Source organism: Rhinopithecus roxellana, chromosome 4, assembly GCF_007565055.1.
Source record: "Rhinopithecus roxellana isolate Shanxi Qingling chromosome 4, ASM756505v1, whole genome shotgun sequence".
NCBI classification, from domain to species: Eukaryota; Metazoa; Chordata; class Mammalia; order Primates; family Cercopithecidae; genus Rhinopithecus; species Rhinopithecus roxellana.
In genome coordinates, this window is record NC_044552.1 from 59,279,355 (window position 1) to 59,302,803 (window position 23,449).

Sequence of the window (23,449 nt, forward strand, 5' to 3'; positions counted from 1 at the left end):
ATTAACTAGGGAGAAGGGAGTTTATTTTAGCATTCACAGTTTGTTAACATACAGCAGGCCATGCCTTGTGCTTGATTTAATTTTTCCTGTGGCTCAGTTGCATGGTGGATACGAACATCCCTTCCCTCCCCACCACAAAGCTGGATGCCCTTTCTGGTGGCATATCCTATTTCTGTTTTGAACCCGTACATATTGAATGGTACATAAGACGTTCAACAGTCTAGAAAATAAACCACCAAACTTCTGTTTAACCCCAAATGGAAATGATACTGCTTTTCTTGTTATGCAAGTAACCCACGCTCACTTTAAAATGATTTTCAAATATAACAAGCTAAAAAGAAGAAAGTAAAATCACCATAAGCCTACTATCCAAAGATTAATGCTTTTCAACTATTTGGTGTATGGTATGTATCCTTAGCTACTTGCTTTCTATGCATATAATTTTCTTACAAAAATAGTTTTACTATTCACACCTGCTTTTTTAAAAAAGTTACATGTGTCGCTGTACATCATTATTAATTGCATAACATTTCAAGATATAAATGTACAATAACTTACTGAATTTATCTTCTGAGGTTGGGCATTTATGTTGAATATATAGGCTGGGCACAGTGGCTTACACCTGTAATCCCAGCACTTTGGGAGGCCGAGGTGAGCGAATCACCTGAGGTCAGGAGTTCGAGACTAGCCTGGCCAACATGGTGAAACCCTGTCTCTCTTAAAAATACAAAATTAGCCGGGCATGGTGCTGCACGCCTGTAATCCCAGCTACTTGGGAGGCTGAGGTAAGAGAATCGCTTGAACCCGGGAGGCAGAGGTTGCAGTGAGCCGAGATTGCACCATTGCACTCCAGCCTGGGCAAAAAGAGCGAAACTCTACTCAAAAAAATAAAATAAAATAAAATAAAAATATGTTGGACATATGTGGAAAAATCAAATATTCAAGAAACAGGCTGTGTTGTTTTTAATAGACAAACCCTAGAAACAACCTAAATGTTGAGGATGTACTCCAAGAAGCAGAAATGTCAGTTAGTATGGTATAATGTATATGTAGACACATCGCTTTTTCAAATAAGATCAAAAAAAGCAGAAATATAAACATGAAGTCATTGCTCGTTTAATTTGACTTCCCAGAGATAACCATCATTAACATTTGGTGTGGATCTATTTTCAGGCCTTTTTCTCTATGGATTTAGGAAAAATTTTAGTGAAGTCTGTGGTTTCATGGTTTTTTATCTTACACATATCTCTGCAACTTTAATTTTTCTCCTTTATATTTCTTGAAAGTCTTTTGAAGTCATCTATAGAGATTAAAATCTAGCCTGCCTCCCTCCAGCACACACACACACACACACATATACACACACACACACACTCACTCACATCTATCCCTTCTGCAGGTTGGTAACATTGGAGCTTTGTAATTTACCTGCCAAGGGACTTTGGGAATTTATTCCTTGTTCATTCAAAATAAGTAAGTCAATTTGACTGAGTGCATGCCATATGCAAGGCTCTGGGGAAGCTAAGCTGCTTATGACCTGAGCTTACAGTCCAGTGAGGAAACTGGAGTGTGCATTTGTCATCATGGTAAAATCGTGCAGTGGCAGCACAGATGTTTCTATGGAAGCAGAGGAAGAACATCTCAATAAGGCCAAGGGTGTCATGGTCACTGACAAATTATTTGAATAGACGGAGGTTCAAATCATGGTATCTGTGCCAAACGTGGAGGCTCACATCTGTAATCTCAGCACTTTGGGAGGCTGAGGTAGGAGGGTCATTTGAGCACAGGAGTTCAAGATTGGCTTGGACGAAATAGCAAGACCTCATCTCTACCAAAAAAAAAAAAAAATTAGCCACTCGTGGTGGCGCTACTCAGGAGGCTGAGGTGGGAGGCTTGCTTGAGCTGGGAGTTCGAGGCTTCAGTGAGCTATGATCACACCATTGCCTTCCAGCTTGGGTGACAAAGGTAGACCCTGTCTCTAAAAAAGTGAAAAATGAAAATTCTAGTATCTGTCTCTTGTTAACTGAGACCTCGGGTAAATCCTTAACTTCTGTCTCAGTGCAAGCTGGGTGTAGTAATTCCTACTCCACAATGCCAGCATGAATATTCATTGGGAAAATGATTATAGGAGAGGAGTATTGAATGTCCATTAGTAGATGTCTGGTTAAGTAACTAAATCATGGCATATTAATTAATACAATATTATGCAGCTATGAGAAATTAGATCATTCCATGTGTTCTGATAGGGTCTAACTCAGACATGTGTTATTAATAGAAAAGTGTGTGTTTTGCTACGATTTACGGGAAAGACGTTTTAAAGATGGGATGGTAGATAGTCTAGGTAAATACAAGTATGTATATGACTTTCTGAAAGGATATCCAAGTAACTTCATAGTGCTTGCCTTTGAGGAAGGGAACTGGGATCAGGAGTAGGGAGAAAGTTTGCTTTCCATTTATACTCATTTATGCTGCTTAAATTACCATACTCATTTATTATATGTAAAGAAGAGTAAAGTGTGTCATTAAGGCAATGTCGATTTAATATATAGCTATTCAAATATTTTTATATGGGACTTTTCACAATCTTTTCATTAAGTAGTTATAAGCATGGACTTGTAGGTGTGCTTACTGTCTATAGAATCTTGGAAAAGTTAGTTAATCACGCTAAACCTCCCTTTTCTTCTATAAAACAGGAATTAATAATAACCACCTTATTAAGGTTGTTGTGAAAATAAGATAACAAAATTGAGTGGAAAACAGTTAACATGGTGCATAGCATATTATAAGCACTCAAATGTTCGTTGTGTAATAATTAATACTAAAAGTCTGTATCTATCAGTGGTATTAATAATAATCTACCTCAGCTGCCTTATACCAAAAAGGGGTATTTGTGGGCTCACACACATGAAAGTCTGTGGCATGTGTGCCTTTGGGTATGGCTGTAGCACCTCCCTTGAAGGCATTGGGACTCAGCCTCTCTCCAGCTCTTCTGTGTTGGCTCACTTCCCAAGTAGCTCCAGGCTTGCATCCTACTGGCCTAATAATGCCCAGTGAAAAGAACCCAGTACTTTCCCAGTGGTTCCCAAGAAAAATCCCAGGATTGACTGACTCATCCTGCATTGGTCATAGTCTCATCCTTACCCCAGACACTTGAACCTTGGGATTGAGGCCAGGATTCAGTACTCACCTCTGTAACCTTGATGGAAAGAGTCGTCCTAAAATGTTCAGCAGTCTCAAGTCTTTTGTTTTCATGCTTGGAGTCTAATAGAAACTAAGAACATCCATAGAGCTCCTTCCCCAGTGGAAAAAAAATAGGGGCAACAAATATCAGGCTGGCAGACTATAGATGTTCCCCACTGACTCCAGTGGTATTTCTTTTGGGGTTTTGTTTGTTTTTGTTTAGAGAGAGAGATATGGGAGTCTTGCTGTGCTGCCCAGGTTGGTCTCAAACTCCTGGACCCAAGTGATCCTCTTGCCTCAGTCTCCCAAATACCTGGGACCACAGGCGCATTACCATTGCCCCCAGCTCTAACTACATACATTTTCCTACATAGATTTTCAGAAATGCTTACCAGTACAACTGTTTCATTGCAGAGGCATGTTACTGTCCATGGGGCTAAGGTTTTAACGTTAGCACATACCTTGTTTATAGTACAAGTTACCCTTGGAAGGCCTGCCGTGTGGAAGGTGCCATATAGAGTTCCACACAGAATCTCACAGAGCCAGGCTTTCCCACTGCTTGGGACCAAATGGCTTGTCCTTCTGTTGAGCACTGGATTAGTTGGTTGTGTTACTGGTAGGGGCCATGGAATGTAAAGATCTGTGCATGAACAATGAATACCTCTCCAACCAGCGCGATGCTCCCACTGTGAACTGACAAAAATTGAGATGACCCAGAGAAGAGATTTCTATCCACCCTGGTGCTCAGCCCAGGGCAGGGTGGTGGAGACAGAGCTCACCCGCACTATTTAAATCCTGCCATATAGTTTTTTGTCTTACCAGGCATGTTTGCTTGAATGTGCTACATTCAGCATTAAAATAATGCTGCTCCATCAAATATCAAAATTCTTAGCCCTTTTTCAAGAGATTCTAATTACTGCACCCATGTTCAGATCTGAGACCAAACAGGTAATATGTGATCCCCACAAATCCAGTTCCGCCCTCCCTGTTCACTAAACGGGAGGAAAAATAACAGGATAACCCAGCAGGAACCTCCATTCTGAAAAGGGGAAATGACATAAAGTGCTCACCTCCTGCTGCTTGTCATGTCCTCAACAGGGACAGCAGTTTGTAGAGCCTATAAGTCCACCCTGAGTTCCACCTCCTGGGAGGAATTCTGAGACTGCCCCTTCTTCACACCTCACTTGTTTCTGGTGTGGCTTTTGGACCTAGTGATTGACTTCCTTCCTTAGAGGTTCAACATCATGGGCCTTCACTTTCTAGACTTAGAAATTCTCTAGCAATAAAAGTGCCTTTAAATTTTAGTAGCTTGTCCATCTAGCATTTAGATTTGGTCAATTTATGATTTGGTGCTTAGTAACCAGAGTTACACGTGAAGACTAGTCCTGGTCTTTCCAAGTTAGGTCTCAGTCACTTAGCAGTAGACCTCTGGAAATTTCCCTAACCTACAGTTTAATGCTTCCATAGGCCTTTGCCTCATGGCAGTCTGAAACAGTAGCCTGGAAGAGAGAGACAAAACTAATATGCCCCCAGCCTACTGGCCAGTGGTTGGTTCTTCACTGCTGAGGCACAGCCCTACGTCCCTAAGGGTTCTGGGTCCCAGACTCTTTTCCAAGTTTGCCTTCCTTCTGTTCACTTTATTTCTATTTTTTGGGACAAAGTCTTTCTCTGTCACCCAGGCTGGATTGCAGGGGCACCAACCTCCACCTCCCAGGTTCAAGCAATTCTCATGCCTCAGCCTCCCAAGCAGCTGGAACTACAGATGCATGCCACCACGCCGGGCTAATTTTTGTATTTTTAGTAGAGTCAGGGTTTCACCAGGCTGGTCTCAAACTCCTGACCTCAGGTATCTGCCTACCTCGGCCTCTCAAAGTGCTGGAATTACAGGCGTGAGCCACCGTGCCCAGCCCATCTGTTGACTTTAATTTGGGCAGAGAATACAGCTTTATATCTCCTTAGATTGCTTTCTGTAGAGAAGGCCTCCATAGCAAAGCTGTTTTCTTTGAGGCAGGCCAGCCTCAGATGTAGTTTCTCTCTATCTGTAGTATCTTCCTGGCGGTCACAAGAAGTGACCAGCACACTCTGCCACTCTAACAAGGTCTGCCAGCTCCCTGTCACGCCATAGCCATCTTGACTCAGCCAGTTCCACAAGCTGTCACTGGCAACAGCACAATTCTAGGTTCCCGACTCAAAACACTTTAAGCAGCCAAGCGCAGTGGCTAACGCCCATGATCCCAGCACCTGAGGAGGCCGAGGAGGGCAGATCACGAGGTCAGGAGATCGAGACCATCCTGGCTAACACAGTGAAACCCCGTCTCTACTAAAAATACAAAAAATTAGCCGGGTGCGGTGGTGGGCGCCTGTAGTCCCAGCTACTCGGGAGGCTGAGGCAGGAGAATGGTGTGAACCCGGGAGGCAGAGCTTGCAACGAGCCAAGATGGTGTCACTGAACTACAGCCTGGGCGACAGAGCGAGATTCTGGGTCTCAAAAAAAAAAAAAAAAAATGCTTTAAGCAAAAAGAGTTTGTTGGCTAATGTAACTGGAAAGTCTGGGAAAGACCAACCGTTGCCCCCAGGGCATGACCAGAGCCAGAGTTTTGAGTGGTGGTCTCAGACCCCTCTCCTTCTCTCCACTGTGCTTTCCCCTGGGGAGGCCCCATTCTCAAGCAGCTTTAGGCTCCTCACTTACCAACCTTACTGGAAAGACATACCTGCTTCTTGCCAGATAGTTCCAGAAACATTGCTGGGGTTAGCCTTTGCTCCTCCAACCTTGGTCATGAGCCGTTCAACCTGTTCGCAGTAGGGGCAGGGAGGGCAGGATGGGACACAATGATTAGCCAGGCCTGGATCACCTGTGTGCACAGATGCGCTTAGACCAGGAAAGGATGGCTCCCCAAGGAACAAACAGGGAGCTTCTGCCTGATAAAGAGGGAATGTTTGCTGGACCAACCACAGCAGGCTCACACACGGACTTGATAGAATGGCTGGGAGGGGAAGATGAAATCCAGCAAGCAGATTGTCCTTCCGGGGCCATTAAAGTAATGTTTAACTCAGCACTGCAGTAGAACAATAAGGTGTGCCACTGAGGCAAGCCACGTCATAATAATATATATATATATATAAAGAAACATGAAATAATTTTAATGCTACATCTGACCCATTAACAACATTGGGGTTAGAGGTGCCCTGACACAGTCAAAATTTTAGATATATCTTTTGATTCCTCTAAACTTAACTAATAACCTGCTGTTTGGGGTTTTCATTATTATTTCAGTGATGGGGGTCTTGCTATATTGATCAGGCTGGTCTTGAACTCTTGGCCCCAAGTCATCCTCCTGAGTAGTTGGGATTATTGGTGTGAGCCACACATCCAGCCCTAATAGCCTCCTGTTGACTGGAAGCCTTACCAATAACATAAATAGTCAATTAACACATTTTGTATGTTATATGTATTATATACTGTATTCTTACAATTAAGCTAGAGGAAAACTGTTATTAATAAAAGAAAGTTTGGAATGAATGAAAGTGGAATCCACAGGATAGATTTCCCTCATCGGCCAAGCAGAACTAGAGGTGAGGGTGTGTGAAATAGGTCGTGCTGGCCAGAGTGGGGCTTTGCCTGAGTGTCTTACTCTTTTCCCCTAAGATCTAAAGCTGGGTTTCTCCAACTTTAAGGTGTATCAGAATCACCTGGAAGACCTGTTAGATTGATCAGCCCCTTTCCCAGAGTTTCTGATCCAATGCATCTTAGGTATGCTCTAGAATTTGCATTTCCTGGCAGCTGAACTTGGTCGAGGGTTCAAAGTGTAGAAGGCATATGGGCATATAGAACAGCTGGATGGAAAAAAAAAAAAATCATAAAGAAGAGAAAATAGATTTACTATTAATTACTGGAAGTGGATCACCATAAAATTCATCCTCGTCATCTTCACATTGAGGAAGCTGTGGTGAAAGAAAAAGAGGAGGGGTTGGTCTTTTTGTCTCAGGGATGGCAGAGGAGGAAGAAAACCCACATATAAGTGGACACACTCATGGCCGGGTGCAGTGGCTCATGCCTATAATCCTAGCACTTTGGGAGGATGAGGTGAGAGGATCACTTGAGCCCAAGAGCTCATCACCAGCCTGGGCAACATAGGGAGGTCCCATCTCTACCAAAAAAAAAATGTTAAATTAGCCAGACATCATGGTGTTCACCTGTGGTCCCATCTACTCAGTAGGCTGAGATGGGAGGATTCCTTGAGCCTGGGAGGTCAAGGTTGCAGTGAACTGAGATCACACCACTGCACTCCAGCCAGGGCGACAGAGTAAGACCCTGTCTCTAAAAAAATAAAGTTAGTGGACACGGACAGTCCAAACCCATGTTGTTCAAGGGTCAGTTGTATTTTATTTATTTCATTTAACGTGATCACTACTAAAATTGTTGAGATAATTTTACCTTGTTTTGTACTAAGTCTTCGAAATTCAGCGTGTATTTTACACTTATACCACGTGTCAGTTTGGATGAGCTAGCAGCCAGTGGCTATTGTAGTACACGGTGCAGGGTTAGCTGGTAACTTTCCACAGAGGGGCTGAATATCTAGCTTCCGCTGATAAGTTTTTACATACATTTTCACATCATGGGGAGTTATTTTGAAATTGCAAATCTCGGCTGGGTGTGGTGGCTCACGCCTGTAATCCCAGCACTTTGGGAGACCAAGGTGGGTGGATCACCTAAGATCAGGAGTTCGAGACCAGCCTGGCCAACATGGCGAAACCCCGTCTCTACCAAAAATACAAAAATTAGCTGGGAGTGGTGGCGTGCACCTGCAGTCCCAGCTACTTGGGGAGGCTGAGGCAGGAGAATCACTTGAACTTGGAGGTGGAGGTTGCAGTGAGCCGAGATCACGCCACTCCACTCCAGCCTGGGCAACTGAGCAAGACTCCGTCTAAAAAAAAAAAAAAATTGCAAATCTCGTTAGAAGAATCTGCCTGAAAATGAGCCTAAATACATATTTTTGTGCTGAGTGTCTAGTTGGTACCACTTATTTCCTAAAACACCTGTCATACCCATACAGTTGGTACTTAACAACTGCTTAACCATCTATCTTTTCTCTTGGACTTGAAGCCCCTTATCTATCTTGCTTACTAAGCCCAATGTCTAGGTACCTAGAAGACACTTTGTGGATATTTTTAAATTGAATTGGAGTTAAATTAAAAACTTAGACAAGGGCTTCTCATTTGCCAGGCTTGATGAGAAAATGGAGAAAGTAATATTGGTTGAAGCCCAAAATTGCATGTTTGCAGTATTTGTTTTCCCGATGAAGGACCATTTGTAGTCTGTGACTAGTTGTGTTACTATTCAATCACCCTTTTTCTCATTGAATATACAGTATATAGAGAGAGTGATTGAAAATCTACAGAAACCCAGGCTCTGTGCCAAGCACTGGGTATACAAAGATAAATGGGAAACAGTCCCTGCCTTAAAGGAAATGAGAAACAGATAAGTCTTGCAGTAATACCGAATAAGTGTCATGATACAAATAAACACTGAGTGTTTGGGGAGCACAAGGGAGGGGGTCCAACCCAGGTCAGAGAATAGGAGATGGGCAGGAAAGACTCACTGTGGAAAGTGAATTTAAGTCCCACGGCGCCTGTGATATTCTTAGCATCCAGCCCCATGCCAGGCACGTGATGTGTTGAATCAATGAACAAAGTGACTCCTGAACCTAATGCTGAAGGATCGCTGTGTTTGTCCATCTGGGTGTGGACGGATGATCACGGCAGGTGAAGAGAGTGTGCATGACAACCCGGCCTCCAAAGCTAGAATCCTGGCTCTAGGGAATGACAAGATGCTGAGTGGGGTGGAGCAGAGGGGTGAGAGCTGGCATGAGCCTGCAGCATTTGGCAGGCCAGCCCACAAACTGCCTCCCTTCTTGTTCTTGTCCATATGACCGGTGACGAGAGATCACACTTTCTTATTACAGGCAAAGCGAAGGCTGGAGCTAGGAGAAAGTGGTCATCAGTACCTCTCAGATGGTTTAAAAACCCCCAAGGGCAAAGGAAGAGCTGCACTGCGAAGTCCAGATAGTCCAAAAAGTAAGGATCCTTTCATCTCTTTCCTTATTCTTCTTGGTGTGGAATTTCCAACTTTCAAAGCTTATGGCCGGAAGGATGCCGAGGTGTGAATAATTCTGGCATGGTTTGTTCTTTTTCATTTCTTTCTGTGCTTATCCAAAAAAATAAATACAATGTCAGCAGACAACCAGTGAAAGGCTACAGAGTCACGCTGGTACCATAAGGGAAGGCTTCTTTTAACTGTATGCAGTTTCATTTTCCAACTCGGAATACGAGCTTTTGGCATCATTCTACATCAAATTTAATTTTAACTTCCCTTAATGGACATTGCTTCAGAGTCTGAGGCAAACTGGATGTCCGCGAACTATGCCAGAGTCACTAGTGTCTGTGCCGACCTCAATCTCCAGCTCAGTATACGGTAGCGTAAGAATTGATTGAGCCCAATAAATTGCAGGCTGTTTCTCTTTCTATCAAATACTTATACCGTTTCTTGTGGGAGAGAGAGAAACCTAGGTTAGAAATAGCCAAATAGTCCCTTTATGTATGTGTTTGCATTGAACATAAGGGCTAAATTAGACTTTGTTCTCTGTCTTCCTGTAGTTCATGCATTAGGCAATCCACAAATGGTGTGTGACACTAAACTAAAACCTTGACTTGTGCACCTATGGGGGAACAAGTACAATATTAAATAAGGAAATTTCCTTTAAGAGAGATGGGGAGATTTGGCAGCAGACTTTTCCAAGTAATTATTTATCAAAATGAAGCATTATTTGGAAAATTGGTGAACAGGTGATACATGCACACACAGATACCAGAGCCTGAAAGGCCATTTGAGATGGGTCTGTTTAAGACCTTGTCCTGCAGTGCGAGTGAGATTCATAGCCTGGCTCCATCACCATAGGCCTCATGTGTGCTGGTCACCTGAGGTCACAGCACTCCTTCATTCATTTGAAAGATATTTTGTAGCTCCTGCTATGTGTAAATTCTTCATTAGAGACAGGGGATCGTGTAAGCCAAGGTAGAAACTTGAGAAATTCAAGGTGAAATGCTTTCATCAAACCCTGGAATTTTTACTGTCCCTTCCTGTTCTAATAAAAAACTTTCATAGCTTTCTATGACTTGCCAACGACAACAGCAATGACAGCCTTGCTTCAGATACTAATACTTTGGCTGCAGTGGGAAAGAGAGCTTGCTTGACTGCAAAGACACCCTTCATTTCTTTACCTTTCCCCCTATCCCCCACCCGCTCGGTTTTTGTTTTTCTTTAAGCTCCAAAATCTCCCTCAGAAAAAACGCGGTATGATACGTCTCTTGGTCTGCTCACCAAGAAGTTCATTCAGCTCCTGAGCCAGTCACCCGATGGGGTCTTGGATTTGAACAAGGCAGCAGAAGTGCTAAAAGTGCAAAAGAGAAGGATTTATGATATCACCAACGTTCTGGAAGGCATCCACCTCATTAAGAAGAAGTCTAAAAACAACGTCCAATGGATGTGAGTAGGAGTCCTCCCCATGCCCTGGCTCTGAGGGGGTCGTTTCAAACTGCCTGGTTTCTTAGTTCGCACTTTCACATCCATGCCCACACATTCTTTTCTTTTCTCTCCTACTGTTTTCTTCTCTCTCGTTCTCTCTTCCCTCCTTGGCTTCTAAGCCAGAAGTTCAAAGTCTCTTTACGAAGAGACTTTGTTAGATACTGTCAGAGATAAAAGGATTTATATTTGATCAGCATCAAGCAAGGGGATCCTTAAAGAGGTCCCTGCAATTGGCAGATGGACTGCTGTTCATCTGTTACATTGATGTCTGTGTGCACCCACATGTGTATCTGACAGACGTGTACATGTCTTCAGCTTGTTTCTAATAAGAATCTGGAGATGATGGCTTGTGGGTTATCTATGTGTATATGTACAACTGCATAGTTACAGAGTATCTTTATCCTGGTTCTAAAGCAGATTAACTCACTTTCAGGGTAAATTAAGGCAAGACTTAAATGCCTCCATTTTGTCTGTAGAGCAGGGATGGTAGCATGATACTTATACACCCACCTGTATGATTACACATGTAATATATTTTGTGATTTTTAGAGCATCTAAATAGCCACTATAAGCACAGTATTGAATTATTAAAGCATTTTAGAAGGAATAATTCCGTTATAGGAGGACTTTGAAAAAATACTAATTCAGATAGAAGATGAATAGGTACCTTTTTTGCACTTTTTGGAATTTTGTTTAAAGTTTGGTAACCCATTTTGGCCTCTGGTTTAGAGAAACATATTGGGTGCTGGTCTCGGTTCTTGCATACATCACATATGTCTGTTTCCGTTACTTTCTTTTCTTTTTGGTTGTTGGTATAAGACCCTCAGTAATTACCTGGGTTTTTCATGCTTTTTTTGGATGGGTTGTTTTCTTTTTTTTGTTTGTTTGTTTTTAATTTTGAACCATTCCATCTTCTCTGTCTGTCTCTTTTTATCCTTTTTCCCCTTTCTTCCCCCATCACCTGGGAGCCATGGGGCAGGGGAGGAAGGTGGTTGCCTTCTTTTGCCCTCTGAATTTGAACCTTCTGAAGAAATAGACCTCCCCTGGAGGAAAGAATCCTGAAAATAGCAGTGCTCTTTCACTAAATTTCTATGCTGTGAAAAGTGCAGAACTGTATTTATGAAAAAAAATATATATGTATAAATGTTCCAATTTTAACACTTGGCTAACAAGCAATGTGACCTCCTGTGTCAAGAGGAGACTTTTACCCAAAGGATCATTTCTCCTTCCCCTGCCTCCCATGAGTAGCCATGAAGAGTCTGTGTTTGGGTTTCTAGGGGCTGCAGTCTGTCTGAGGATGGGGGCATGCTGGCCCAGTGTCAAGGCCTGTCAAAAGAAGTGACTGAGCTCAGTCAGGAAGAGAAGAAATTAGATGAACTGATCCAAAGCTGCACCCTGGACCTCAAACTGTTAACCGAGGATTCAGAGAATCAAAGATATCCTTTGTGCCGCCAGTTCACTGGGGGTTAGTGCTTCGTAGACTATTTCCAGAGTTGACAATCTGACTTATGCACAAGGTAGATTATTATTCTGATGTCATGCAAATGAGTACCTGTGTGCCAGCGTGTGTGTGTGTGTGTGTGTGTATGCACATGTGTGTGCAAACCCAGTTAGCTCTGCCTAAAAAGTCAGTATTTATGGTAAGATAGTCACCAACTCGATCCTATTATCTATTTTGATACCAGGTGGAAACTGTTTTTTAAAGCATTTTTCCATGTGTGGTTGAGACATACGGGTACACTTCCAGCGTAAGGCCACACTATTAAAAGATACATAAGGTGTCGGTATTAATATTAATGACAACACTAAGCAGATTCGTCTTTGGCTTCCCAGATTTTTGGTGGGTGTTAGCTGTCACTGTTGGGGTTCTCACATTCTATTTTCTTTTCACCAGATATTGTAGCAATTGAAATTGGTTAAATCTGTCTGATTGGGCTGTAGTTAAAAGGTTTGAAAGAGTAGAGAAAAATCATACTATAACTCTTAAAGTGCATTCTACTGATTCCCAATACAAAAACTGATTTCAAAAGCACCCCAAGACCTGAGAAACCCCTCTTAATTCATCTGTTCCGCTACAAACATTAGTCCTTGGAAATAAAAATACGAAAGTTCAGTTCTTGTTCTCAACTTCCTGACAATCTATTGACGATCTCAGGAAAACTTGCTCTTCATCATCTCACCACAGACAAAATAAGAGAGCGATTGCCTCATTATGTCAAACAAGACTTGCCAATATTCTCAGTTATTAGAAGAAGACAAAAAACAATACTGTAAGTTATCCCATCTCTAGTTTTAGTTCCATACTTCTGAGGATTCCACATCTACCATTATTTGACAGAAAATAAAATGTGTTCTGCCCAGATTCTTCTAGTGTCTGATCTTTAACAGGCCCCTCCTTGGAGGATATGGAGATACTTATTTTCTTCCAATGTTGGCAGTTTTTCAAACCTGCAATTGTTCATTTCCTGTTGACAGAGAATTAACTTTGTCAGCCGACAGTTAGTGAGGTGGAAGAGAGAGAGGTATAGTGATTTGGACCCCCAGTGGTGGGCAGAGTGGGTTTACAGGGGGAGAAACCAACAGTTGGGCTGTTGCATTCATTGTTTGGTTGGCAGCCCAATTGTGGAAGATACGGGTGGTTACATGTGATTGGCAGCCTTCCGGGACATGTGGGCTTATGGCATTGTCACCTATATTAGCTTTCTCTGGGGCCTTTGTTGCCGAAAATGAAAGCTTCCTTGCAGGGAACTTCGAACCCAAGGAGTAAACTCAGGAGGGAGCCAAAAGGAAGCACTTTTAAGTTTGTAAGATTAGAAAATATATTTGCACAATTTATTTCTGTTCACCATTCAGTTCCCAAATTGGTACAGCTTGTTCACAAATGTGTTGAAATTTTCCTTCCTGCAGCATGTTGAGTAATTGTAGATGAGTTTTTCTTTTACACTTGATCTTAGCCAAAAGGCCAAGAAGCGATGAGTTTTTATTTTAATAAGTTCTTGTCATACAGCTTTCTGACAGTGGGCTGTAGTGTAAGTACCTGGTTGTCAGTTTTTTCCAGTGTTCTCAGTAAAAAATCAGAACTGCCTGGCCTTCTATAAAGGCATCCATTGGCTTCTTTGATGGGTTATGTAGTGATCTAAAACCCAGAATCCTGCAAGAGCAGCCACTGTAAGCTCAACACTGAATTAGCCATCATCTCAACAGTAAAGATTTGAAGGAGATAGTCTGTGATAGATCCCCTACATATGTTTGCAGTTTTGTGTGAATATGCTTTTTTTCTGGATTAGTAGTTCCATAGCTGCCTTCAGTTTCTAATAGGAAGCTACCACAGCCAGGAACGGTGGCTCACGCCTGTAACCCCAGCACTTTTGGTAGACTGAGACGGGCAGATCACTCAAGGTCAGGAGTTCAAGACCAGCCTGGCCAACATGGTGAAACCCTGTCTCTACTAAAAATACAAAAAAGTAGCCAGCTGTGGTGGTGCGTGCTTGTGATCCCAGCTACTCGGGAGGGTGAGGCAGGAGAATCACTTGAACCCGAGAGACGGAGGTTGCAGTGAACTGAGATCGTGGCACTGCACTCCAGCCTTGGTGACAGAGTAGGACTCCGTCTCAAAAAAAAAAGAAAAGAAAAGAAAGACAGAAGCTACTATTGTAAGGGACATGACTTCATCTAGGCTCTCTAAGCCCCCCCTTTTTTTATATTAAACATATTAGATCACAGACTCTTAGCTATTAAATACATTATACTACCTGCTGAAATGCCTTCATTGGTTTGTTACTTGGTGTTTTGTCCTAGGAATTTTTTGTGGGTTCATATAAAAAATAATAATTGGCTAAAGACATTGTATATTAATTGTTTACTCCATGTCCCTTATATAAGAAAGCCATGCAGACTTTTCTCTTTTAGTGCCAAGTGTCAAGCTCACTTGAATACTTTTGTCATATCGTAAGTACCGTATTCTTTCATGATAGCCTTTTAGGCTTGGCTGCCAGGACATTGAAAAGAATTGTTCAGTGCTTAGAAAAAACTGCCAAGGCCGGGCGCCATGACTCACACCTGTAATCCCAGCACTTTGGGAGGCCGGAGACAGGCAGATCACTTGAGTCCAGGAGTTCAAGACCAGCCTGGGCAACATGGTGAAACCCCATCTCTACTAAAAATTAAAAAAATTACCCGGGCATGGGGGTGCACGCCTGTAGTCCCATCTGTTTTGGAGGCTGAGGCACAAGAATCATTTAACCTGGGAGACGGAGGTTACAGTGAGCTGAGATTGCACCTCTGCACTCCAGCCTCGGTGACAGAGCAAGACTGTCCCAAAAAGAAAAAAGAAATACCTACCAAGTGTACTGAGATATTATTCTTTTCTCTTTTCCTAAATCAGTGTTTCTCAAATTCATTCAGGTCGCAGAGCACCTGGAAACTGCTTTCTTCCTCATGAACACGGAAATATTGATAGAGTTAATACAGTACCACGCAAAGGATAATTTTTCTAACAGAAATAATGGCACTCTTTTCTGTAGGCAATACATAATCACAACCAGCCCAGGTGCACTTAAGAAAACAAGCTGTCTGCCTGAGCAGTATTCTGAGTTCTTCCACTAATGTATTTGTTACTTATTTATTTATTTGGTGGCTGCTGACACTTGCTTATAGATAGAAGTAACTGGAGTTTCAAAAAAATTATGGCTAATAGAGATTACATTTTTTTTTTCCCTGCAAATTGGAATCTGCCATCATTCAGTTTGAGTGACAGAACACTTTATTGGAGTTCATGGAATGCCTGTGCTGCAAAGGACCCTAGCTTCAAGATAAAATTTCTGACCACTTAGTTTTTTATTTTCATATGATCATTTATTTTAACTATCCTGTTTCTATGTTTCATATTTTAAATAGCCATAGTCTTTTAGAAATGGGTGGGATAAAGCTATTCATTTCTTTAGTTGTTTAGAGTGTCAACCAGAAATGAAGATTCATAGGAGACCCTAAACATTTGCAGGTCCAGAAGGGGAGACATGTGCGTACTTCTAAGTCATAAAATACTTTAAAATTTTCCATGCACCTATTTTGTCATTTTCTTCATACTTAATATCTGAGGTAATTAGATGGAAGATTCCTTGACACTCTTTACGTTAGCTTATGTTACATATCAAGATATTCGAAAAATTAGTGGCCTTAAAGACCAAACTGTTATAGTTGTGAAAGCCCCTCCAGAAACAAGACTTGAAGTGCCTGACTCAATAGAGGTAAGGAGACAGCGTCTTTGTTCATCTGCAAAGATCTTTTTGGAATGCCTGACATTGAAGAGTCATTGACTCATAGTTAAAGTCTGTCCCCCTCCTATGAACTTGATGGTTCTTTCCCATTTATTTTACTTAACCATACATTTTAAAACATTTCGACGGTTTGATGTTCATTGAGTATTCAAACAGCCTAACTCTGACCTAGCAGGATGTTCAGTTCAAAGTGGTATATGATACCCTGTCCCTCTTGCACTTTCTCTTTTTCATAATTTGTTATCAGATGGTTTTGATCCATTGGAATCACTTGGGAAAGCTTATATCGATTATCCTGTATATGGTCCCCACCACCAACAGATATATAAATGTTTTAAAGTCTCTCCCTAGTTTATAACATTTTGAGAGATCAAATGGGGCTTTGGGTTAGCTGATAGACTAGAATATTGTAAGAAAGTAGGGGGCATATTTTTATGATTTTCAGATATACTTGGATAATAGAGGCCTAGACTACAACTATAACATAAAGAGCTGTAGTAAAAAGAAAATCCATAGGAGATAAAAAAGAGAATAAAAGTTACACGCTTCCATCTAGGGTAGACTTCTTACCCTAAAAGATAATAATAGCTCTTTGACCTAGATGAAAAAGATTTTTAACTGTTAGTACACTGCATTCTCTTAATAGATGCAGTTCCCAGCACTTACGAATACTGTTCATCAGTATACAGTTCAACATGAAAAAGTCCTACCATAAAGGAACAATAACATGGAAATGCTGTATTTGGAACACTTAAAGGACCTTGGAATAATTTGCAGAAAAAGAATATATCCAAAGAACACAGTTCACCTCACCCATTGTGCTATTTTCAGACTGACTCTCCCCTCCCCCAAACCCCCCAAAAAAGTTTTCTTTCTCTAGGGCAGGACTCAGCAAACATTTTCATTGACTGTCAGGTAGATAGTAAATATTTTTGTCTTTGCGAGCCTTACACCCTGTGTCTAGACTGTTCAACTGTGCACCTCTGCCATTGAATATGAAAACAGCCAGAGGCAATAATAAACAATGGGAATGAGTGTGACTCTCTTCCAATAAAACTTTATTTACAAAGCCACTTGGTGAACTGGATGTGGCCCTTCGGCTGTGGTTTGCTGACCCCTGCTCAAGAGGGTGACAGTCTTTGATAGAGTTGGACTAGTAGGGAAAAAGCAAGTGAACAGTGAACATTGTTCTTACTTTCCATTTTTAGATAAAAATTACTATGGCTTTTATTTCTAAAAGAACTTATGATTCGAACTTCTCCCATTTCTGTTCATAGAGCCTACAAATACATTTGGCAAGTACCCAAGGGCCCATTGAGGTTTACTTATGTCCAGAAGAGACTGAAACACACAGTCCAATGAAAACAAACAACCAAGACCACAATGGGAATATCCCTAAACCCACTTCCAAAGGTAAAAATTCCACTTTTGTCTTTTGGAAACTATGTTAAAAATGAGGGTGACTAGAACCATCTGTATTGGAACCACAAGCCTAGGCAAGAAACAAAAACTTCTATTGTTATTAGGTAACATGTTCTAAAAGACATTCTGACTGGTTTGCAGAAGAAAATAATGATTTTGGAAAAATGGCTCCTTCACCCACTTATGGAGTCACTTCAGGCTTTTGCTATTGGCAGAGAATGTTTCCTCACAGCATTTTTGAAAACCAGCTAAAGTGAGGAGCAAAGCTGTGAACTGTCTTGGTGGATCATCAGAGACACTTGACCACACACCTTTGAATGACACCGCAGAGCTCATCAGAGAGGGAAATGAAAAAGGTTTGCCAAGAAAAGCCTTTGTTGGAGAATTTTTGTCTTATTTTCCCCCCAATGAGATGGAGAAAGGATATGGGAGGAGAACCCTAGGAAAATAAGTCTTGCTGGGCACGGTGGCTCACGCCTGTAATCCCAGCACTTTGGGAGGCCGAGGCGGGTGGACCACGAGGTCAGGAGATTGAGACCATCCTGGCCAACATAGCGAAACCCTGTCTCTACTAAAAATACAAAAATTAGCTGGGTGTGGTGGCGCGTGCCTGTAATCCCAGCTACTCGGGAGGCTGAGGCAGGAGAATCACTTGAACCAGGGAGTCAGAGGTTGCAGTGAGCCGAGATCCACCACTGAACTCCAGCCTGGCAAAAGAGCAAGACTCCGTCTCAGAAACATGAAAAGAAAAGACGTCTAAATTCTTCCTGCTCTGCAAAGAGCAAAGGAAGCACTTTGCAGTATATATTTTTTTCCATTTCCTAGCTTGAGGATATACATGCAATTTTTTTTTCTTATTGTCTCCTTATATAGTAGCAAGAATAAGGGTGATTTAAGTGAATAAGTCTGATTTAATACTGAGCAAAAGTACAGCACCTGAAATGGTAAAACAAAAGGCCATCTTTTTTCACCACAGAAATCCAAAGTGGATATGTCTTAAATGTGTTTTTAGAGATCTTTTTAATAAGCTGGTTGTTCCAAAAAGACTGGGTTAAAATCAGTGAATTCTGCATGTAGTCCCAGCTCTAGGGAGGCTGGGGCAACAGGATCACTTGAGCCCAGGAGTTTGAGGTTAGAGTGAGCTATGCTTGCCTGTGAATAGCCACTGCACTCCAGCATAGACAACATAGCAAGACACCTTCTCTTAAGAAAAAGTGCTTTTTTCAGTTGGTGAGTTTCTACTAGGAAGTCAACTTTTCAGTATGTATATAGTGTTTTGTTTTGATTTTCTTTAAACAATGACTAGATAGCAGAGAGAAGTTTTTGAACTTGTTATCCTCTCATCGTTGAAGCTATATGCATTCTTGTTTATTGACTAGTTATTTGAAAAATGAGTGAGGTGAGTAGACTAGGGCCAAAGAAAGATGGCCAGGCATGGTGGCTCACACCTGTAATTTCCGCACTTTGGGAGGCCAAGGAAGGCAGATCACTTGAGCCCAGGAGTTCGAGACCAGACTGGGCAACATGGCAAAACCCTGTCTCTAAAAAAAAAGATTAACCAGGCATGGTGGCTTACACCTGGAGTCCCAGCTACTTGGGAGGCTGAAGTGGGAGGATTCCTTGAACCCCGGAGTTCAAGACTGCAGTGAGTCATGATCACACCACTGAACTCCAGCCAACAGAATAAGACCCTGTCTCAAAAATTAAAAGAGGGAGAAGGGTGGCAGGGAACTTTTTTGTACCTGTTAGCATAAAAGGTGATCTGCATCATAAAGTCATCTCATTGTCATTATTAGCAGAAGGCGCATGCTTTTTTCTAACAGCAACATATACATTCTTCCAGAAAAATTCATTTGATTTTTCTAACTTATTTTTTGTTTCCACCAATGTTTTCCTTTCAGACTTGGCTTCAACCAACTCAGGACATAGCGATTGCTCAATTTCTATGGGAAACCTTTCTCCTTTGGCCTCTCCAGCCAACCTCTTACAGCAGACTGAGGACCAAATTCCTTCCAACCTAGAAGGACCGTTTGTGAACTTACTGCCTCCCCTGCTGCAAGAGGACTATCTCCTGAGCCTCGGGGAGGAGGAAGGCATCAGCGATCTCTTTGATGCTTACGATTTGGAAAAGCTCCCACTGGTGGAAGACTTCATGTGTAGTTGATTATGCTTCGTGTGAACTCTCCTTAAAAACCGGTATTTTTTTATCATGGAACCAGAACATCTGTCATGCAGTGTTGTCCCCTCCTCCCTTCTTCCTCCAAGAGAGTATCATGAAGTAAACGACAAACTTCAGAAGAAAGCTGACATTTTAATGAATTTTTTAAAAAATTAATAAACAAATCGTCTAAACGCACAGTTGCAGGCTCCCTTGGGAAAGCCCTGCTTTGCTCCAGGCTCCAAGATCTCCTGGCTAAGTCAGCAAGTGAGAAAATGTGCAATCAGGTGTCTCTCACCCCGACTTTTCCTTCCTCCTTCCTCCCCGGATTGGCTTGCTGTGCCTGACGGATGGGCTGTAGAATGGGGTCTGGCCACCTGGCCCGCTGGGAAACAGCAATCTTCCTTAATAGCATTTCAAGCCGTGCCTTCTCCGCAGAATGCATGTCTTTGGGGTCTGCTAATATGGAATGGAACTGCAGCAAATGCAAACTTGAAGTCATGCAAAAGTATGAAATGGATTTCTTCAGCTCTTCTTAGGAATATTTAAATTACTGTCATAATTCAGTTTAAGCTATGAACTGTGTGTCCCAGTAGGAGGTCAAGAAAACCTCCACAGCCTTCTGGATGAAGAACCTGTTTTCAAATATACTTGTTGCAGATACAGAAGACTAGTAGAGTTCTGCCACTCTAAGCTGTTGTGGATTTTCCTGTCTCCATGAACCACTCCCATTCCCCTGTCCCCAATGTGTTTGTGAGTTTCCAGTTGATTTGTAGCAAATGCCTACTTAGTTCTTTGTGGATTGTTTTAGACTTTTTATTTTTTTAGCTGCCATTTAAGCATTCCTGTGGCACCCATCACCATTTCAATTTAATTGTTTACTTTGAAGCGGTTTTTGCAAATTCACATTACTTAAGCAGAGGGAGAGAACCTCTACTGATCAGAGCATCCAAACCTGTGTGATCTAAGGTTTATCAGCCTCTGCAAGAAGCTTTGTCCCATCGTGCTTCCATTCCCAGGAGGGGGAGCTTGGAGCGAGTCAGTCCTGGGGCTTGCTGACATGGGTGGCCCATTGGAAAGGAGAACCAGGTCAGATGACGTAACAGCCCCAAGGAGCAGCAAGCATGGGTCCCTCCATCCTTGGGCTTCCCGGGCCCCTGTGACCGGGGAAAGGGCTCTCTTACACCGCACTCAGGGAGACCACTTCTCAGGATGGGGTCAGATGGAGAGACCTCTAGGGAGAAAGACATCCCCATTGTGTGAGTGGCATTTCCTTAAGCTGGCAGGAACAGGGAGCGGCCCTGTGTCAGGGGCTGGAATAGTTCTGGCCAGACCCCGTTCCCCTTCCTCTATGAAGGAATAAGTTGGACCAAGGGAAGTCGGGGACGTAGAAAATGAAGCTAAACAATGCCAGGGCGTCTCCCGCTTTACTCTTCAGGAATGGTGTCCCAAGTTGGAGGCTTTGTGTCAGCTGCAAATCCTACCAGTTATGTCCAAGAATGGCCTTCCCTCAGGCAGGTGGCAGTGGCTATCTCCCACTGGGAATATGGCGTAGTGTCTCCGGTCCATTCCTTGGATGCTAAGGACTGCGGGAATGAGGGAGTCAGATAAAGAACAAACCTCAAAACGAACAGTTAAATTGAAATGCTATGTGCCTGACCCAATGGTAGGCATATAGTAGGCACTCAACTCATATGTTTAATTGAATTGAAAATATCCCTTAGGAAAAAAAAAAAAAAAACACAAACAAAAAACCACAAGAGCCCCAGCCAGTTTACTCCAGGTAGATTTCCACAATATGCAAAGTGGTGGTGGGGTCAAGACAGATGACACCAGCACTTTAAACTCTTTGTGTGGGTATGCGTGGGTGTATGTTTGGGAAGAAAAACAAAGGTGCAGACTATCTTCCTTTTTTCTTCTTCAGCCTCCATCCCTGGCCTCCTCCCCTCACACACACTGGACTTGGTACAAAATGTCGGTGTGGTCCTAGATGAAGCATTGGGGTGGGGGAGGGAGAGGGAGCTTTGTGTTAAGTGCCTACTGGAAATGCACTGTGGGGTTTTTTCCTGTATGGGAAACCATTTATGCCAAGCTTTTCCCCATTTCCCATATTTATCTCATCTGGTTAGCTGCCTCTGCTTCCAGCTTTGTGTAATTCTCTTTGCCAGCTGCACAAAGCTGATTTTTTCCAAAGTCTGAAGACTGAGCTCACCTGGCTAGATTGTTGTGTGTTTTGTTGAAATTTCTCATAATGTAATGCCGTATTTATTGTTTTAAAAATGAAAGGAATACTAATAAGTCTTAAAAGTTCCTTCATGGATAAGATTTTTTTTTCCAGTTACTGGGCTTAACTGGTGTACATTAATTAGATGTCCATACTGTATTTTGTTTGCATTAAGTACTTTTCTTTTTGACTTAGTATCCGGCACACAAAGTGGGTTAGTACTACAGTATTTGCGTTACTTTAAGTACTAAGTATGCAGGTTTCCTGGTACCATTGAGTTGCTGCTATTAAAGCTCACACACGAAATGGCTAAAAGTTACAAGTGTGCGAATTATGACTGCGTGAGCCTTAGAAAATAAAATGTATAAAGGGCAACACATGAGCTGTCAAACAGTGTTAGGTATGTGTTTATATGTACAGAGTTGTGCATAGCAATCGTTTTATTTAAGTTGATATGTAGTCTACTCACATTTTCATTATTTGGCAATTTTGTACAAAAATAGCAATTAATTTGTAAACACTGCCAGAATACTTTCTAGCTGGTTTGTAATTTTGTAAGAGTGTTATTTTGTTTTGTTTTTTCTGTTCTGTGTCGTGGTTCTTGTTTTCATTTTTGTTGTATGTATAGATCTGTAAATAAAATTGCAGTATTTAAAGCTTAAGCTTTCAGGAAAAAGAAAATAAGAATTCAATGTGTGCATGACAACTCGTGTGTATGAGAAGGAGGGATTTGAAGGAAGATGGCTTGCAGAGTAAGTCGGGTGGCAATTGTCAGGGTGTGGGAATTTCTCTTCCTACGGGGTACGTGATTTTGTAAAAAGGAAGTATTTCTCCCAAAATTGGGAGTAGGCAAACTGCGAATCAGTTTAGCTTTGTGTTGTATGCTAGTTTAAAAAAGAAAATATGTAATATAATGTAAAAAAACAACAACAAAAAAAGCTTTTATGATGGATTTTGTAAATAGATTTGTTACAGGGTGACCTGTTCTCTAGCTGTGATCTTACCACTTCAAATGGGTGTAATTTGAATAAATTTTGTATGGTAAAGGATCAATAAAATGATTTTTTTTTTAAGAGTTCAGGCTTGTGGATGGGTTTTCTTTAATAGTATCTTATGCTTCTCTATTAATTTAATTTTTTTTCCTTTTTCTTTTTTTTTTTTTTTTTTTGAGGCAGAGTTGATCACTCTCGTGCAGGCTGGAGTGGAGTGGCGCAATCTCGGTTCACTGCAACCTCCACCTCCCAGGATCAAGCAATTCACCTGCCTCATTCTCCTGAGTAGCTGGGTCTACAGACACCTGCCACCACGACTGGCTAATTTTTGTATTTTGAGTAGAGACGGAGTTTCACAATGTTGGCCAGGCTGGTCTCGAACTCCTGACCTCAAGTGATCGCCTGCCTCGGCCTCCCAAAGTGCTGGGATTATAGGCATAAGCCACCGCGCCCAGCCTATTAATTGAATTTTTTTTAAAACATTCTTAAACAAGTTAAGGAGAAAGGCTAAACAAAAGCTTAAAACATCGTTCACCTTACATGGTATTTGGGACTCTGAGAACACTGAGCAAATATTTGGTGACCACTTCTGGTACGCTCTACCCTCTGTGAAGC

General features: G+C 42.0%; 1 protein-coding gene across 2 annotated transcripts in view; it reads left to right on the plus strand.

The window, feature by feature from the left end:
* The window catches only part of E2F3 (E2F transcription factor 3), a 90,609-nt gene extending 67,689 nt beyond the window's left edge, over window positions 1-22,920 (plus strand). Inside the window, exons 2-7 of one of the 2 annotated variants that reach the window (XM_010354100.2) lie at window positions 9,144-9,255; window positions 10,504-10,723; window positions 12,040-12,198; window positions 15,894-16,008; window positions 17,316-17,451; window positions 19,362-22,920. In XM_010354100.2, the coding sequence (XP_010352402.2) occupies window positions 9,144-9,255; window positions 10,504-10,723; window positions 12,040-12,198; window positions 15,894-16,008; window positions 17,316-17,451; window positions 19,362-19,624 (1,005 nt within the window). In that variant the 3' untranslated portion in view covers window positions 19,625-22,920. The remainder of the gene's footprint in view (window positions 1-9,143; window positions 9,256-10,503; window positions 10,724-12,039; window positions 12,199-15,893; window positions 16,009-17,315; window positions 17,452-19,361) is intronic. The other variant, XM_030929118.1, reaches the window with a different exon arrangement.
* The last annotated feature ends 529 nt before the right edge of the window (window positions 22,921-23,449 follow it).